This window comes from Ixodes scapularis, unplaced genomic scaffold (assembly GCF_016920785.2).
Source record: "Ixodes scapularis isolate PalLabHiFi unplaced genomic scaffold, ASM1692078v2 PGA_scaffold5__190_contigs__length_132052651, whole genome shotgun sequence".
Taxonomy (NCBI): domain Eukaryota; kingdom Metazoa; phylum Arthropoda; class Arachnida; order Ixodida; family Ixodidae; genus Ixodes; species Ixodes scapularis.
In genome coordinates this window covers 70,582,917-70,599,805 of record NW_024609880.1, presented here as the reverse complement: position 1 = coordinate 70,599,805, position 16,889 = coordinate 70,582,917, and the positions used below count along the sequence as shown (strand labels likewise).

The 16,889-nt window shown below is 48.3% G+C and overlaps 1 protein-coding gene and 1 pseudogene across 1 annotated transcript; both read right to left on the bottom strand.

Moving 5' to 3' along the window:
* Window positions 1-1,255: 1,255 nt before the first annotated feature.
* Window positions 1,256-3,228, bottom strand: LOC121838019 (annotated as a pseudogene).
* A 1,646-nt stretch (window positions 3,229-4,874) lies between these two features.
* LOC121838165 lies at window positions 4,875-6,599 on the bottom strand. The gene has a single exon (XM_042294245.1). The coding sequence runs from the start codon at window positions 6,597-6,599 to the stop codon at window positions 4,875-4,877; it is 1,725 nt and encodes a 574-aa protein (XP_042150179.1).
* Between the last annotated feature and the right edge of the window lie 10,290 nt (window positions 6,600-16,889).

Sequence of the window (16,889 nt, the reverse complement as noted above, 5' to 3'; positions counted from 1 at the left end):
TTGATCAGCGATATCGATGGTGACGATTCGAATGGCCGCTCCTCGTGCAACCAAAGCACTAGTAAAAGTGAAGCGCTCGTGTCCAGACCGTGCATGGCGAGGTTCAATTTCTTTGTTATTTTGTGTTAGTAAACACCGGGCTGTGGGGACAACAAGCTCGATAAAGCTCCCCCTATAGTTCGATCGTCTGCCCAATAAGCAGTCACAAGCGGCTTAGAACCTGTTGTGGCGCAGTTGCACGCAGTCAAACTAAAGTGTGTGAGCCAGACTTCGAACACAAATGTGTGAACCGGAATTGTAAGTACGCGATTTCGCGCTCCATAGGCGGGTGCGCAAATCCGATTTGCGGCAAAGCGAATTCAAGGGGCGCAAATTTGCGTGCGTCTTTACAGCAGGGGTCACACTGCTTATTCATCATGCAAGAAACAGTCTGCAAACATATTCGAAATCGAGTCACCGTGAGATCCGTGTTTCGAATGCCGCATGGCAATGAGCTCAAGGAGGACACTTGGGCACGCAGCATTCGAACGGCGGATATTGCGACGACAGATGGCAGTCGGGGGCCCGTGTGGTCCCCCCTCCGCTTTTTTTCGGCCGGCGGAGAAGCGCTCACCGGAGTTAAGCTCACCGGAATAAAGCTCACCACAAATCCGTCCGATGCCGAGAAAAGCTCCCCTGCGAATCTGTGAACCGAGCATTGACTCAACTGAGGTACGTTCGGATGCCATACGTGTATGCGATCGTTCTGCGTTTAACAAACAGATAATATAATTTTTAGTACACTTTAATTACGCAGAATCTGGTCACAGATCTGTGGTGAGCTTTCAATATTCTAAGCTTTTCCAATGTACAAATCAATATAATTGTTTTCTATCCCGGCTATGTCACAATTAAAGATGGCAACACTCACGAGAAAACGGTCGACATAAAAGTCGAATAAAGAATGCAGCAAAGCGCTTTGCTTTGAAATGTATACCGCCTTCAATGGACACGCCTGTAGGTTTAGTTACACTCACTGATCTTTTTGTAGTCGTCTGGATCGCGGATCGAGGCTTGTCGTGATGGTGTCGAGCGGCACCACCGGCAGTCATCGCTTGACACCAGCGAATGCATACCCTCTATTGGAAAAACGAAGAAAACTGTTTTTTTTTTTTACCTTAGCATGTTGTTTGCGACAATGAAACTTTTATCGTGTTTTCTGGGCCCAAATATCAAAAGCGGCAGGATATAAATCTTTTTGAAGTGGAGTGGAGTGGGTAAACTTTATTTTAGCCTGCAGTAAAACGCGCGCTTGCGCGCGCGCTCCGGACGGGGCCTACATCGTCTTCTGGGCGCTGGGTCCCTGCCGGGCCAGCGCCCCGATGACCTGCTGGACGGCCCAGAGTTGTTGTTCTTGATTATCGCTCCCTGCGGCTGCTTCAAGTCGCAGCGGGATGCTCCCAGACTTTGATTCTTCCGGGTACTTGATACAATCCCACAGCATATGTGCGAAGCCGGCCGTCTCCCTTCGGCAGACTCTGCACTTGTCTGTCGCCTCGGGATACATTCTATGCATCAGCAACGGGGAGTGAGCCCGTCTGCAGCTGTCTAAATAAAACGGCTTGTTCTCGACTGAGCCCCGAGCAAGGTGGTGGGAGAGTTCTGCGAGCTAGGCGGAAAGCCTTGGTTATCTCGTTGTAGTCGGTCATTCGGTCCTTGGTGCTGAACCACAGCGGCCAGTCGGTCGAGGCGCGGTCCGTTAGCGCGCGCGCCTCGGCATGTGCTGTCTCGTTGTGGTTGGCGTTTCGATCCGACGCCCGCGTGCGCGGGGAACCATTTGATTCTCACTTGTTTGCTGCCGCCGTCGTTCTTGGTTGACTGCAGTATGCGCACCGCTTCCTTCGATATCATGCTCTTGGCATAATTCCTCACCGCCTGCCTCGAGTCACACAGCACCGTGTGGCAGTCGCGGTCGGCGATGGCCAGGGCGATGGCTACCTCCTCCGCTTGTTCTGCCTTGGTGCATCTCGTGCTGGCGGTCGTGCGAACGGTGCCGGTCGCGTCGACGACAACTGTCGTGAAACCGTGTAGCTTGGCGTATTCAGCCGCGTCCACGTAGCGTGCGTGTCCGTCGGCCGCGTGCTGATCTATCAGGGCCCTGGCTCTCGCCGCTCTCCTCCCTTTGTTATACTCCGGGTGCATGTTCCTCGGTATAGAGTCCACTCTGATGTTGTTCCTGATCTCATCGGGGATGGGGAGCTGCGTCCGCTCCCTGCCTTGGTAGCCAACTCCCAGGTTGTCCAGGATTTTCCGGCCGGCCTTGGTCGTAGATAGTCTTTCGAGTTGAGCGTTGCGTTGGGCTTCCGCTATCTCCTCTAGCGTATTGTGCACCCCCAGCTGCAGGAGGCGGTTGGTGCTCGTTGTTTCGAACAGTCCCATTGCCGTCTTGAAGGCCCTACGGATGAGTATATTTATCTTGTTTCTCTCGCTCTTCTTCCACTTGTGGTAGGCCGCCACGTACGCTACGTGGCATATGACAAACGAGTGGATGAGTCTGATCAGGCTCTCTTCCCTCATTCCACTTTTCTTGGTCGTGACTCGCTTGAGTAGTCTCGTGGCGTTTGCCGCTTTCGCTATGAGCCGGGTGACAGTGTCACCGTTTCTGCCGTGCGTCTCGATCGTCATTCCTAAGATTCTGATCTTGGTGACTCTTGGGATCTCGTTTCCTTCTCTGCTCTTCACTTTGATTGCCTCGTAGTTTCTCGGGCTGCTCTTGGGTTTGCGGTGCTTGACGGGCGGGTATACAAGGAGCTCCGACTTGCTCGGCGAGCACCTGAGCCCCGTTCCGTCAAGGTGGTCTTCGATCGCGTCGACAGCCGCCTGTAGAGTGGATTCGATGTGGGCATCGCTGCCCCCTTCCACCCACAGCGTTATGTCGTCCGCGTATATCGTGTGTCGAACTTCCTTGATGTTTCCGAGCCTTTCGGCCACTCCTATCATCACCAGGTTGAAAAGCATCGGCGAGATGACTGATCCTTGAGGTGTGCCTGTGCTTCCCAGCTTCTTCTCTTGCGCTTGGAGATCCCCCGCTCTGAGCTCGGCAGTTCTGTCCGTGAGAAAATCTTTGATGTATTTGTATGATCTCTCTCCCATGTTGAGTTTCGAGACTTGGCATAGGATCGCCGAGTGCTTCACCTTGTCGAAGGCGCTCTGCAGATCGAGTCCCAATATCGCTTTGTTGTCGCTGGTGTTGCCGTCGATGATCTGGTGCTTGAGTTGAATCATTGCGTCTTGGGTACTGAGGTGCTGCCTGAAGCCGATGATCGTTTCCGGGTAGAGGTCCTCTTTCTCGAGGTATTCCTGCCACCTCTTGAGCAGGACGTGCTCCAGCACCTTGCCCATGCAAGACGTGAGCGATATGGGTCGGAGGTTGTCGGTGTCTGGTGGCTTGCCCGGCTTGGGGATCAGGATAGTCTTGGCCTTCTTCCACTGCGTCGGCAGCGTTCCCGTTTTCCAGCATTTGTTGTAGTAGCTCGTGAGACTTTCGATGGATTTGTCGTCGAGGTTCTTGAGTGCTTTGTTGGTGATGCGGTCCGGTCCGGCCGCCGACTTGCTGTTGAGGTCTTGCAGCGCCGTGCGAACCTCCTCTACGTCTATGTCTCTGTCAAGACGCTCGTTGCGTAGCCCCCCGTACGGCCCGTGGCACTCCGTTGGAGTAGTCGGCAGGTATCTGTCGCTGATGCGCTTCGTCACATGCTCGGCTCCGTGTTTAGTGACCTCTCGATGGATGAGTTTCGCCAGTCGGTCTCTTTGGTGTGACTTAGTCTTAGTTTTGTCGAGCAGATGCCTAAACAAGTTCCACGTTTTCCCGTTATGCATCTGTCCGTCGGCGGCGTTGCATATCTCGTCCCATTGTTGGGCGCATAGCGTGCGACAGTATTCCTCGATTGTCCTGTTAAGTTCTGCGACTTTTTTCCGTAGCCTACGATTGAGGCGTAGCTTTTTCCATCTGTTGAGTATGGACTGCTTGGCCTCGATGAGGTGTGCCAGTCGGCTGTCAATTGTGTTCGTTTTGAGGTCTGTTTCTATGTTCTTGGTTGAGTTTTGAACGTCTTGAATGATCTTGTTGGTCCATGTTTCGATGTCATCAATTTCGGTCTCTTCTTCCGCCTCCTGATTTCTGTTATCTCTGAATGCGGTCCAATCGATCCACGTATGTTTCCTGACATTAGCATTGCTCTGCTCCGGTATGACGATTTCCACTATCATGTGGTCGCTGCCGAGGTCCATCCCCGTGTTCCTCCACGTGATCGTGATCGGTTCATTGTTCTTGACGAACGTGAGGTCAGGGGTGGTATCTCGGGACACGGAGTTGCCCATTCTCGTTGGGAGAGCCGGGTCGGTTATGAGTGTGTAGTCGAGCTCCGCCGCATCGTGGGATAGGTTTCTGCCTTTCGCATTACTCTTGACGTAGCCCCACGCCGGATCCATAGCATTAAAGTCGCCGCACGCGACCAGCGTGCTCTGGCCGGCCGTCGTGCTTGCCTTGTGAAGAATGGCTTTGAACCTCTGCAGTCTCTGCGATGGGTTACTGTAGATATTCAAAATGAAGATGCTGTTTTTTCTTTGCTTGGTCGGTATGAGTTCGGTGAGCGTGTGTTCGATCCTGACGTTGCTTAGTCGATGTTCGACGAAGGTGAGACCCTTCCTGACCAGGGTGCACAGACCTCTGCCGTCGGACGGGCCCGCGTGCACCCTGTAGCCGGGGAGGGACGGCTTTTCCGTTAGCGTTTCTTGGAGTAGGAGCACGTCGGGCTTGCGCGCAGCGTGCTCAATGTGTTGCTGGACAACTGCCCTTTTCTTGACTAAGCCGCGGCAGTTCCACTGCCACATCGTTATGCCTGTGGAGCTGGAGGCCATGATGGTCCTATTCGAAGTTCTCCGGGTTGCTGCGCTTGGTTGACTTGCTGCTGTAGGGGCCCGAACGTTGGGTTGCTTAGGGTTAGTTGCAAGCTCCTTTCCAGGTTATTGAGTCTGTTGACGTTCTCCGTTTGGAAGGCTTGGATGGCTTCCTTCATCGATTTGATCATATCCTCGAGGCTGCTGAGTTTCGCCTCGACATTGTTGTTGCTGCTGCCGGAGCTGCTGCTGCCGGAGCTGCAGCTGCTTACGTTTTTCGTGGTCTTACGCAATTCGAAGGCCCTTTTCTTCGGTGCCGGTGCTTTATCTCCGTCTGTCGTAGCTTCTTCGACCTTGTTGTTGTCGCTCGGGCAGGATCTTGGCTGTTCGATGGTGCATAAGACGTTGCGAATCTCCGCTATTTCCTTGGTGAGGTTGTTGATGGTGGCTCGCAGGGACGCGTTCTCCTGTTTCAGGGCCTCGTTGAATTCTCGTTCCTTGGTTGAAGCTTTGTCTTCTTTCTTGGCATTGTCGTTCGAATTGGTCTTCTTGATACCTCGTGCGGCGTCGGCCCAACTGACTCTCTCGCGCGACTTTGATCTTTGGCTTTTTGTTTGTCGCGCGTCTCTGCTCTGGCTCCTGCTGCTGCTATTTCTCGACGGCGCGCGGTTTCTCGATGGCGTCCTTGACTTGCGGGCAGCTGGCTCGTCGAGTAGCGGGAAGTTGCTCTCCGACGGCAGCCAGTCGCTGACGTTTTGCTTTCGGCGCTCCCACTGCCGCTTGCGGACGACGTAGGGAACCTTGTATTTGGCTTTACATTCTCTATCGGCGGTCAAGTGAGCGCCTCCGCAAAGTTTGCATTTGGGCGTACATTTGTGGTCTTCCTTTGGGTTTGTTTGGCCGCAGCCCCTGCAGATGCGGTTGGTTGGAGTTGGGCACACGTCCTTGCGATGCCCGACCCGGCCACACTGGTGGCAGACGTCTATTTGCTTTCTATACAGGTTGCACGGTATGAGCGTGACACCGTATCGGACAAAGTTCGGTACCTTGGGTCCTCCGAAGGCTACAATGATCGTGGTCGTGTTGCCGATTCTTTTGGCTCCTACGGCGAGTGGGTTTCTGTCGTTTACAATGTTGCTGTCGAGTTCTTCGGCACTCGCGTTGACAGGGATGCCGCGGATGATGCCCTTCACGGTGTCGTGCGGCGCCGTGCGGTACGCGCTGACTTCGAAGGTCTTGTCTTGAATGGATATCGTTTGAATTCTCGCGTAGCGGACGGCGTTTTCCTCCTTAGGCGTGCTGACTACCATGATGTTTTGTAGCGCGTTTGGGCAAATGGTGTCTGATGCGTTCTCTTCAGTCGTAATCTTGGCCGCGGCGAGAATGGCCGTGGCGACGGTCGTGGTGCCAATCTTGGTAATGTCCAATCCCCCACGGGGTCTGATGACGATCTTGTTTTCCTCCAGCGGCATGGCTGGCATTCTCGCTGCCTTGATGGCCGAGGCTCTAACGTTCTTGTTACCCTTCGCATTCTTGCTTACTTGGTTGTCGGTGCCGGCGAGCTTCGCGACAAGGTCTCGTTGACGTAGTCTGGACATGCGTTCCCCCACTTGCGTCCATCCAGTGCCGCTGTGGAATTCCTCTGGTGAAAGATCTTCGCCTTGAACTTGCACGCACATTTGGGAGTCGAAGATCGGTGCCCGAGCGGACGTCCCCTCCATCTCGGGGCTTAGTGGCCGCCGCCGAAACGGCGAGCCGCGGCAGGAGCGACAGCGACTAGGCCTATCGCTCGTGGAGCACACCTAGGCCTAGCGGCCCCGCGCACGACGGTGGTGGAAAATGTCTGTTATTTCGGCAAAAAAGGCGTACCTTTGGGAACTTTGTTATCCGTTGGCGTCTCTCGACTTCACAAACTCACTGGGATACACAAGACCTTGAATCGCGCAAATTAATACTGCGAAATTAACCATAAATGACGGAGCCGATAGGAACTAGTCCATTCGCTTCGGCGTCCTCTTCTTCCCCAAATCTTTTTGAAACAAATGTTTTGTGGTTGAGGGTTGAAAGTCGCGACTTTGTTGGGCATAAACTGTGATGCTGTTCAATGAGACAGTGGGCTGCCGAGAGTAAATGCGGGGTCCTTGGTGATCTTGAAGTCATCAGAGTTTAGCAGTCGATAAGTTTGAATGCACTTACTGGGGGTGTTCGCATCGTTTCAAGCGCTTGTACGGAGCACTTCTGGTGCAAGCTTTTTCTTTGAACTGTAGTGAGGGCTTCTGTGATGTACTCCAACTCGAAGCATGTTGCTCATTTGTTGAACGTGCAATTCATTTAGCAATTCGAGTAAGCGACGCCGGCACAGTCAATAATGCTCCAATATTTTTTTGTTTAATTGGCGTTGGGACGTGTGACGAATGCCGACTCGATCTCCAAACACTCGATATAACGATCGCAACACATCATAAAATACTCGCTTTTGAGCACCCCGTACAAGCTTCAATGTTCCTATTTTTGTTTGTTTCTCGTATAGACTCGCGTGCCACCAACGGGCTCCTTATCCGCTGTCCAGTCTAGTGCACTAGGGTTCAGCGGTTGCAGTGCTGCTCCTAAAATGTTCAGCCCGGTGTTAGCCTATAGGAACAAATTGTTCACTTGATAAAATAAACATAATATAGATAAAGACCGCCTTGAATAAAAAAAAATAAATCTAGGTAGTCTTTTCTCCGGGTTTGTCTAAAGACTGCTAAGCTTTTCTCAGGGCCCGTACAAAAGTAGGTCAGCTTTCCTTCGGTGAGCGTATCTGAGGTGAGCTTACCTCCGGTGAGCTTTTCTCCGTTGAACTTTTTTCCGGGATTTCTATTTTCTGTGGGGTCGTGTTTTCTTTAACGGAAAAAAAAAAGACGTTTTTGACATAACACAACCTTGAGACAGCAGGTAAGCAAAAAAGGGCACATGTTTTTTTCCCCCTTCAAAACTGCCTAAATAGCAAATGCCCCAAAGAGATAGAAACACTTCAGACGGAAGAAATGCAATCACCCCTCTCCACAACAGTACTACTACGGCAAAACACTCACTTCCAACAGAAAAAAGAAGCTCCCCCCCCCCCCCCCCCCTCTTCTCCCACTAAACCCGAACTGGATCCGCACGTACCAAACCGATGGGGGGAAGAGGAGTGAGGGGAGCTGGTTGCGGTTAAACATCAGGAACAAAGAAAACTACTAACTAACGAGGGCGCGCCCTCGTTAGTTAGTAGTTCCGTTCAGTCTTCCTTCGCAAGTGAGTATTAGTAGTTCCGTTCAGTCTTCCTTCGCAAGTGAGTATTTTATCAAACGCCGTTTCAATCAAATTCACTGAAAGGGACCATGAAGGCAGTTTCGAAGTTTTATTCGACGATTGAAATGGATGTCAGGCACGTCTCAGATACTGTTGACCAAGTTCTAGCCCGAACAGAAGTTTGGGTGCCGCACCAATCGAGCAAACAGGCACGGTAATAATAGCGCCGGGAACGATGCCTGAGACCCCACCGAGGCGGCGGCAGAAAAGTGAACTAAAGTGCGCCGAAGCGTGACGACAACGGGCACCTCGTCTGGCGATTGGTTCAAACGATAGACGCGCTCTTGGTTTCAATTTCGGTGGTGAGATGTGATGAAAAAAGTTTATTTGAACGTTGGATAATATTTTGAAGTTGTAGTTGGGAATTAATAGGTTTCATACCGTCTATAAAAGCATAATCTGAAGCGATCCCTCCGTTTGTCACTGGTTGAACGCATCCCGCACTGCTACCTCGAGCGCGTAACAAGCATCGAGCAACCATGGACAAAAAAAAAAAAAAAAGAGGTATGAGCGCCTGGGGCGGCGAACTTTTGGTTTTGGTTTCGTGCGTCGTCTCGTGTTCGCTTTGCGAACTGGTGTCTCACCAATCATGCCGCGTTTATGTGCAGTAGTAGGTTGCGCGAAAGGTCGGCTAAAGACGTGCGGTCGATCGGGCGGCGTTAGTTTGCATAAACTGCCGACCGATGCAGCAATGCGCAGCATTGCTGCATCGGTCGCCAATCCAGAGTTTTGCGTCCTTAGCAGCATGTCCCGTTCAGTCGGCGTGAGGTCGCTGAACGGGAGCTCAAACTCGTTTGCGAGCGCGGCGTTGTCGTCCATTTGTTCCAGGTTTTCTTCACAGACCGCCGTGCACTAGAGCGAACCACGGGAACCACACTGAGTGTGCACTAAATCCTACCGATGCCGACAGTGCTCCCTGACGTCACTTCTCTTTCCAGAGGCGAAAAAGGGAAGAAATCTGAATGTTTGTTTCGGTTTCGCAAGTTTATTTGGAGGTACAGAAATAAGAGTCACAACGTTCTAGAAAATATTGTGTGGCATGCCAGGATCCCAATGCTTCCAAAAACACCTTCTTAAAAAAAAAAAATTAAATTGCCTTCATGGTCCTTTTAAGCGAACCTTGAAGTTTTACACTCGCTTTCACGCTGCTGTCGAACCACCACCAGAAATAAATTTACTATGCTACTTTCGTTACTTTTTCACCAAACGTTTGGTTTCTGAATTACAGAACATAACAAAAACTTGAGTGGGTATGCGACTTTGTTTTTACGTAAGTTAAGCGCCTGTTCTCTACCACATACTTTGTTCACAATTTGTTCACGCATAAAAGGTACATCCAGAAAGGAATGTAACTACTCTTAGTTGCTCCTTTTTAATTTAGTTTTTATTTATTGACTTGTGCTTTCATTCCATCCTATTCTGAGAACAAAAGTTGAAAACCTTGCATGTCCGCGGTTCTGCCGATTGCCAAAAATTAACAGAGTTGAAAACGTCATTTTTCTGTTTCATGCGACATGGGAACATGCCATTGGTTCAAGGACGGCCTCGAGCTTGAAACAAAACACATCCTTTGAAGGACGAGGGCAAACCTTGACCGAACGTACCTTCGTCACTGCATCCAATGATCACAGGTTTCATGAAATGCCAAGAAGGTGTTCCCGTTTAATATTGCCCCCATTAATAGCACAAGTCATTTATAAAAAAAATAAAGGTGTAGGAGAAAAAATAAAGATTCTTATTAGCAGTTACTCTCTCTCTAGAATGAGAGAGGTCTGCTATTCCGGTTTTGAAAGAAAACTATTTCTTAGATCAAAACGTTCTACTGCTCAACTAGGGGTGTTTGATGAAACGTCTCCGATGAAATGGCGCTCGATGAAATAGCGTTCGATAAAACGGTATTCGATGAAACGGCGTTCAGCGAAATGCCCGGACCCATGCCCACAACGGTACAATGTTGTTGAAATCAGGTATACGATTGGAAACTAGTGAAGTTTGATCAAGGTTTATGTAGGTTTGAAAGGTTAGCGTTCTAAAGCGCCCTGATGTTTGGTCGAAGAAAGATATTCTGTGTCAGTTTTCAATCTATTTTAAGAGCAGAACTCAGGCAACACCGGCTATAGCCTTGGGGTTTTCGATGCCTCCAAGGAAACAGTGTTAATGTGGTTAATCTATGTCCTATCGGAAGTTGCAACACCGAGACGCATGGCTACCCTCGTTCCCAATGTAGCTCACGACCCCATGCCGGTACGAAGCTCATTTAGTTCCAAACGGGCGGGGGTTTGAGACGGTGTTGTGTTTGTCCCCCTCGTCTCTATGGGTATTCCAGTACGATCGCTCACCAGGTCGTCTGCGTACTGACGCTGATTTCTGGGGATAAGACCTAGGAAATTGCAGCTCTACGCGAACACGACATCGGCGCGTTTTCGGATTTTATTGCTCCTGGCTACGGCATTGGAACTCGAAACTTTCGCCATCTAACTTTGTACTCAAGTTATACAGCGTACTTTGTTTCACCTTCAGAAGGACTACAGTGAACGTTGGAGTTATGGGAGCCAGTCTAATGCCACGTGAAAGCCACGTTCGCTGCAGGACGGGCACGGTGACTGCTCATAGCACTGGATTGTCTAGTACGTCATAGCGTCCGTTGCGGTCAATTGAAAGGTAGAATGGAGTTATGGTTGTGCTGATGCCAGACCTTCAGATGGAAAAAGGAAAGCGGGTAAAACAGGCGACCGCGAGTTTGTGCTACTAATATTTCGATTCTTGTGCGGGTCGGTGTAAAGCTGCCTAATGTTTCGAAAGTATGGCCCATTTACGACAACTGCTGGAGTCTATTTTTTTTTTTCGACATACCCTCCAAAAATGTTCACGTGTGTAGGTCATTTCGGCTCATAAGGCAGTCGAGCTGAGGCTAGCCTGGTCCTGCTAATCGTTAATAGGCAAAAAAAAAGCTAAAAGTGTGCCATGTCTTTAAAAAAAAAAATGAAAAGTAAAGATTTTGTGTGTTTTTGTTTAGTTTCTTGGCTTACCGAGTGCCGTCTTTCGAATTTTAAAATAAGAAAGCACAAGACATCGTAACATCAAAAAGTTTGTTCAGAATACTTGTCTATTTTCTGTGATGCTATATGTTTCATTGGTTACATCACGGCAAAAGTCCCTTTCGAGGGCTCTGGGGCCAAATAAAGCCCACTTACGTGGCTTTCACTGGTGACGAAGCACCGTAAACGCTGACATCGCGACAAAGCTGGGATTACTGAAGCATTACTGTCTTCACATAGTATTTGTCTGACGTGCTCCGTTATTTTTATAACCCAAGACACGCACAGCGTACAAGCTTTCTGGCGCAGAAAAAGTTGGCTTTTTGCTTTCTTGCGGGAAAACGCGTTGGCCAAATGCCCAGTGCGTCCCGGCGTGTTAGGCAATAAACGAAGTGTGTGTTCCTTGGTTATATTTTTGTGGGTGTAGCTCGATTTGCTTTTCCTACGTCGTAACAAATGATTGCAGGTGCCTATACGGGCAGAAACTGAAGGAGAGGGGGAGATGAGCGCGCAGGGACGTCCAATCGCCGAGCTCTGATTGGAAGGATTTGTGGGTAAACGCTAAGGCTAGCTGCCTTTGTCCGCCTGATGACGCCGTCAGGCGGAAATCAAGAGACCACAATTAATAACGCGGTAAAGACACTCCATCCGGAGACGCGTTCCGTGGCACCATATGCGCATGCTGTTAAAACTAACCTCCGTAGAATTTATAATTTTCTCATTAACCTTTTCGTCTATTTTTCGTGCATCGCTAATTGCGTCAGTTAGTTTCTTTTTTCGCCGGAAACGTCCAAAGGATCCTCCAGGCAAAGAAAAATCGTTCAAAGTTCTCAAAACGCGTGCGCGCCAATTTCGTACGAAGCGATTAGCAGAGCTTTCTCGGTTGAGCAATTTTCGGTGGGATCGCCCCAAGCTGGGTATTATTCAGGCCGGCAACAATGGAACCACTTTAAAACGCCGCGAGAATTACCATCTCGCCGGGAGAAGATCGCAAAAATGGAGGAGAGGCCACTTTTTTGTGTGCGGACACTTCAAACGACGATAATAAAAATCTGCGAGCATAATCTTGGTGCGCAAAAAAGTTTAAACCTTCAACAATAATAAGAAAAGGGTTTCGGGTAAAAAAAAAAAAAATGTAACACGACCTCTTTGCAGCGTAATAAATGGCCTGCGCTCTGCCCCTGACGCTGCCTCTGGTCATTGTATTTCATTGGCGTCATTTATTTTTTTATGTATTTTCGGTCGATTTTGCTCCTCTGTATGGGCAAGGCGTCTTCTATCAGGAGTACTTATTTGTCTTGGTATTGGAGCAATTTATTTGTATGTTCCGGGGAGTCGGGGAAAGTCGGCGTCAGCGGAAGGCTCGATGTTCACATGTGTTCGTTCACCCGTTGCATGATTCAGTTGTTCAGCAACTACGCCGCCTTCCGCTGGTAATAGGTTCCGATGAGATATAATGCGCCTGTTCAGACACAGCTGCCCGATTCTTTGCTGGTGGTGTCACCGAAATATTAGGACATCTTTTTGAGTTCCTTCGTGATTTTTTTTTTTTTATTTGTCCCCGGAGGCACGGTGTTCCAAGACTGGTGTAGGGACACCCGAGGTTGAGTTGAGCGTACCGAAGATTAATGGTCATTACTTCTGATCTCGATATTATTAGGCAACGGAACACGACAAAACAACGCCCAATCATGGTAAGAAGAACCCTCTGTGCGATCCCTAGTCAGCGGCATGGCGAAACTTCAAGGGGCGCCACCGTCTTCTCAGAACAACGCCATCCAACATAGCTATCAGCTAAAATTAATGTGCTCTCAAAAAACAAATTACAGTGCTTTAACGGCTTAAAAATTGTCTAGGCTATTTGCTCACCAGCCAGTGTACAAGCACTGGAGACAAGTATGACATCATTGTTTAAGTGACGTAGTAAATGACTGCCCACTACGCGTATCCATTGTCAACAAAGTGTGGATCTGAAAATGTGCTATCGACGCTTTCAGTATTCATTCTTGGCAATTACGCCGTTTAAATCTTGATAAGTGCTGCATAAAAACCCTTTATTTGTGTTCATCGTTTTATTTAAACAAAAAAGAAGAATATTGGCTTCCTGTTCGCTCATTCGCATCTACGGGAGAGTTAAAAGATGTGATCTTGAAATAGTGACTATCGTTACCACAGCACCACTGTGTGACTGCTGACTAAATTACCGTTGTTTGAGGTTGTTATTTAGATTACTCGAAAGATATCACCCTACACTAAGCCAAATAGACTTTATTTCTTTATATCAATAAAGATTCACAGCAGAGAAGTTTTGCCTTTCTAATATTGCAGATTCGCGGTCCCGTGAAAAACGAAATGAGGCGTGTTCGTTCCCTCAGTTTTAGCCGAAAAATTTACTTTCGCATAGGCTAAGACTCGTTGAAGTTTGCTAACAAAGCTTTGCATATTTACAAGTTAGAAGCCTCAAAATAAATCAGGGGATCGGCAAGCATCTGAGTTTCCATGTGGCATATCCCTCTTTTTCGGTCAGATGTAGTCAGGACAGATGATGCGAACTCTTTTCAAGCAAAGAGGTTCGAAATGTTTAAAAGACGATTAAGATCATAAATTCTAGAGATCGTTTTCTGACAACGACATCCGATAGCGATACGATGCAGGCGGACAGTCGTCTGTGGAATATCGGCTGGGTATCGTTATCAGAGTGATCGGAATCATCTTATATTACTCTACCGTAAAATCCCAACAAATGCCCCTAGCCCCCCCCCCCCCCCCCCCCCCTTCTTGAAAGGTAACCCACCCTTACTTTAGACTTGATTTTCTATTTTATTAAATACCGAAAGATAGCCCACTCCTAGCAATCGTAATGTTCGGATCAATGATGACCTTCGCGTAAATTTGTCTAGTTAACTATAGCGCGAGATAAGCGAACATTGCTGAGTGGGAAGTACAGTCACCTTAGCTTCAATGTCCATCACCGCGATAACGAGCTTCACAGACATATGATCTAAAAATAGCATTTTTCCAACTTTTCTTAATTTCACACCGAAAGTTAGCCCACTCCTTATTTTCACCCAATTTTTTGTTTTCGATTTTAGGCGGGCTATTCTAATGAATTTTACGGAAATATTATCTCGAGGAGCGAGCTGAACTTTCAAGGTGATAAAGTCTTTTATATCTTCCTACTACGAATGTGTGTCGTTCTGTCACATAAAGCTGCCTATGTAAAACAGGTTAGATAACAATAAGTCAGCGTCGCATCAGCGCAACTGTCAGAGCTTACCCAGTACTGAATTAGCGTTGCATTGTGTGTGTGTACGCAGGAAAAGGCTGGATTAGATGAAGTGGAGCGCTGATGAGGCGCGAAACCAACGTTGTATCTATAGCGCTGAGTTGGCGTGTTACTGCGGTGTATTTCTAAACGGGCTTTTGAAGGTAAAAGGACTCCACTAGAAAAGCTCCCACACACGACACCGCGTTGGACATGCAACTTGTCCCTTACAACGTTAAAACTCATGCCCCGTCTTGCACGGCTGTTCCAAAACCAGAAAGCACGCCATGATTCTGGAGGCATAATGAAGCGGCCTGGGCAAAGATGCCAAAAATAGCCGTTCCATTACCGTGTGTTCTGCCAAGGAAAGCAGGAAAAGAGAAGTTTGACTTGTTACATTACCCTCGTCTTAGATCTCAATCTGTTTCGACCTTTGCCAAGACCAGCATCTCGGTCTTGCTGGCTATCCCCGGGAGATTTGGGGCCACGCTACTTTGAGAAGGCGAGTGGGGTGTGTGTGTGTGTGCGTAGGGGGGGGGGGGGGGCGGGTGGGGGGGGGGAGCCTTTTCTGCGATTACCGCTTGATGGAGGAGCGACGCTCCTTAGGGTAGGCTGAGGATATCTCGGATACATCACGGCCAAACGAGACGCAGGAAGGAGTATACGTTTGTCTGCTGTTTCTTGCCATTAATGTGCGCTCTCATTCTGAGTCTTTCAAAGGCTTTATTGGTTTCGAGAGGTGGAACCGATCGCTGCGCGAATAAAGTTAGGGTGCCTCTTGGGGTCAGGTAGACGGTCTTTCTGAAGGGCGAAGGCTTTTGAAGACTCTCTGATTTTGGGGCTTTCGGAATGCCATATTTGTTATTTAAAACGTTATGGTCCAGAATCCATACGACGTCCAGAACCTGTCCCCGCCTGGTTGTTTACTGCCTCTTTATTTTGCTTTATCAGTTTGCCCTTGCCGACGTCACAACTGGGGAGTGGTGAAGTTAGCTTGGCAGAAAATGGATACGGGCAGGGATGGGCAAAATACATGCAAATATGTATCTAAATACAAATACAAAATGCTTCGTCAAAATGCATTTAATTACAAATCTAGTTACATTTCCAAAAAAAGCATTTAAGTACAAGATACAAATACAACCAAATGTATTTGGTCTCCTCCAAATACTTTTCCAAATACATTCCCCGAAATTTGCGTCAGCGACTTCAGGGCACCTGCAAAGGGTTTCTGGGTATCTCAATTTAATTTTGCATCGCACACTCAGGAGTTAGTGTGCGAGGCTCTAGTAACGTAATAGAAATATAATCACAAAAAATGTGATCAGCTTGGACGTAATAGGTGAAAAAAGTACAGAGCTTCAAGCAGCTTTTTTGTCGATTACATTTTAGTATAGACCAACAAAGAACCGAGACGACCAAGACGCGCAGCACAAGCCAGAGAATTTTTTATTGTTGCAACTCGCACTAGTTACGAAAATCTGGACGACCCGTGCATTTAGAATGTTCCAGGCAAAAATATGAATGGAACTCAGGCTGGAAAGCAACACAAGTTGTCACAGGCACCTATTTAGCCAGTCTGCCTGTGAACGCCGATTTTGTCACTATTCTTGCCCGGGACTAGCACCGTAATCACAAAGTCATTAAACGCTTGTGGTTGATTTAGAAACACTGCATTCGGTGCAAAATGTAGTTTTCTTCCTGCTCTGGGCAGTGACAAAAAAAATTGAGGGATGTATTATCTCCCACAAAATTGTATTTAATTACAATTGTATTTGAAATACCAAAGTTTTAGTATTTAAATACACACGTCAAATACGTTACCCAATTTGTAATTAAATACAAATGCAAAATACACAAAGTATTTGAAATACGTATTTCAAATACTTGTAATTGAAATACTGCCCATCCCTGGATACGGGGAATAAGTCACACGCCCGTACTGGTGGAGCTACTGCCGTCAAGGAGATTAATGCCCTACCGACTGATATTTATTGTATAGTCACTGACGCCTTAAAAGGGGCCGCGAAATGAATTTCGGACTGGGATACAGGATTTCAGATTGGGATCTAATCGCAAATCGTTCAGGAGGCCAAAAGAAAGAGGGTAGAAAGGCAAAAGACTGTTTTTTAGTACAAAAATCTTAAATTATACTGAACCATTTCGTATGTTATTTTATTCGAAAGCCCTCCGCCTTTTCGCTGTAATACAATCGCGGTATCCAAAGCACATCACCCGACCCTATGGCCCTCGCATCGGACATGGACACTGGGTCACCCGGACGTACATCCGCTCCTCAAACAAATCAATCCGTCGACGAATATTTGGATTCACGTTCGCGGTCCACGAGTGCCGTGAAGGTACTTATCATCACT

What these genes read in the sequence shown, in the direction of transcription:
- LOC121838165 (XM_042294245.1), bottom strand. Translation starts at nt 6,599, where the DNA reads ATGGAGGGGACGTCCGCTCGGGCACCGATCTTCGACTCCCAAATGTGC.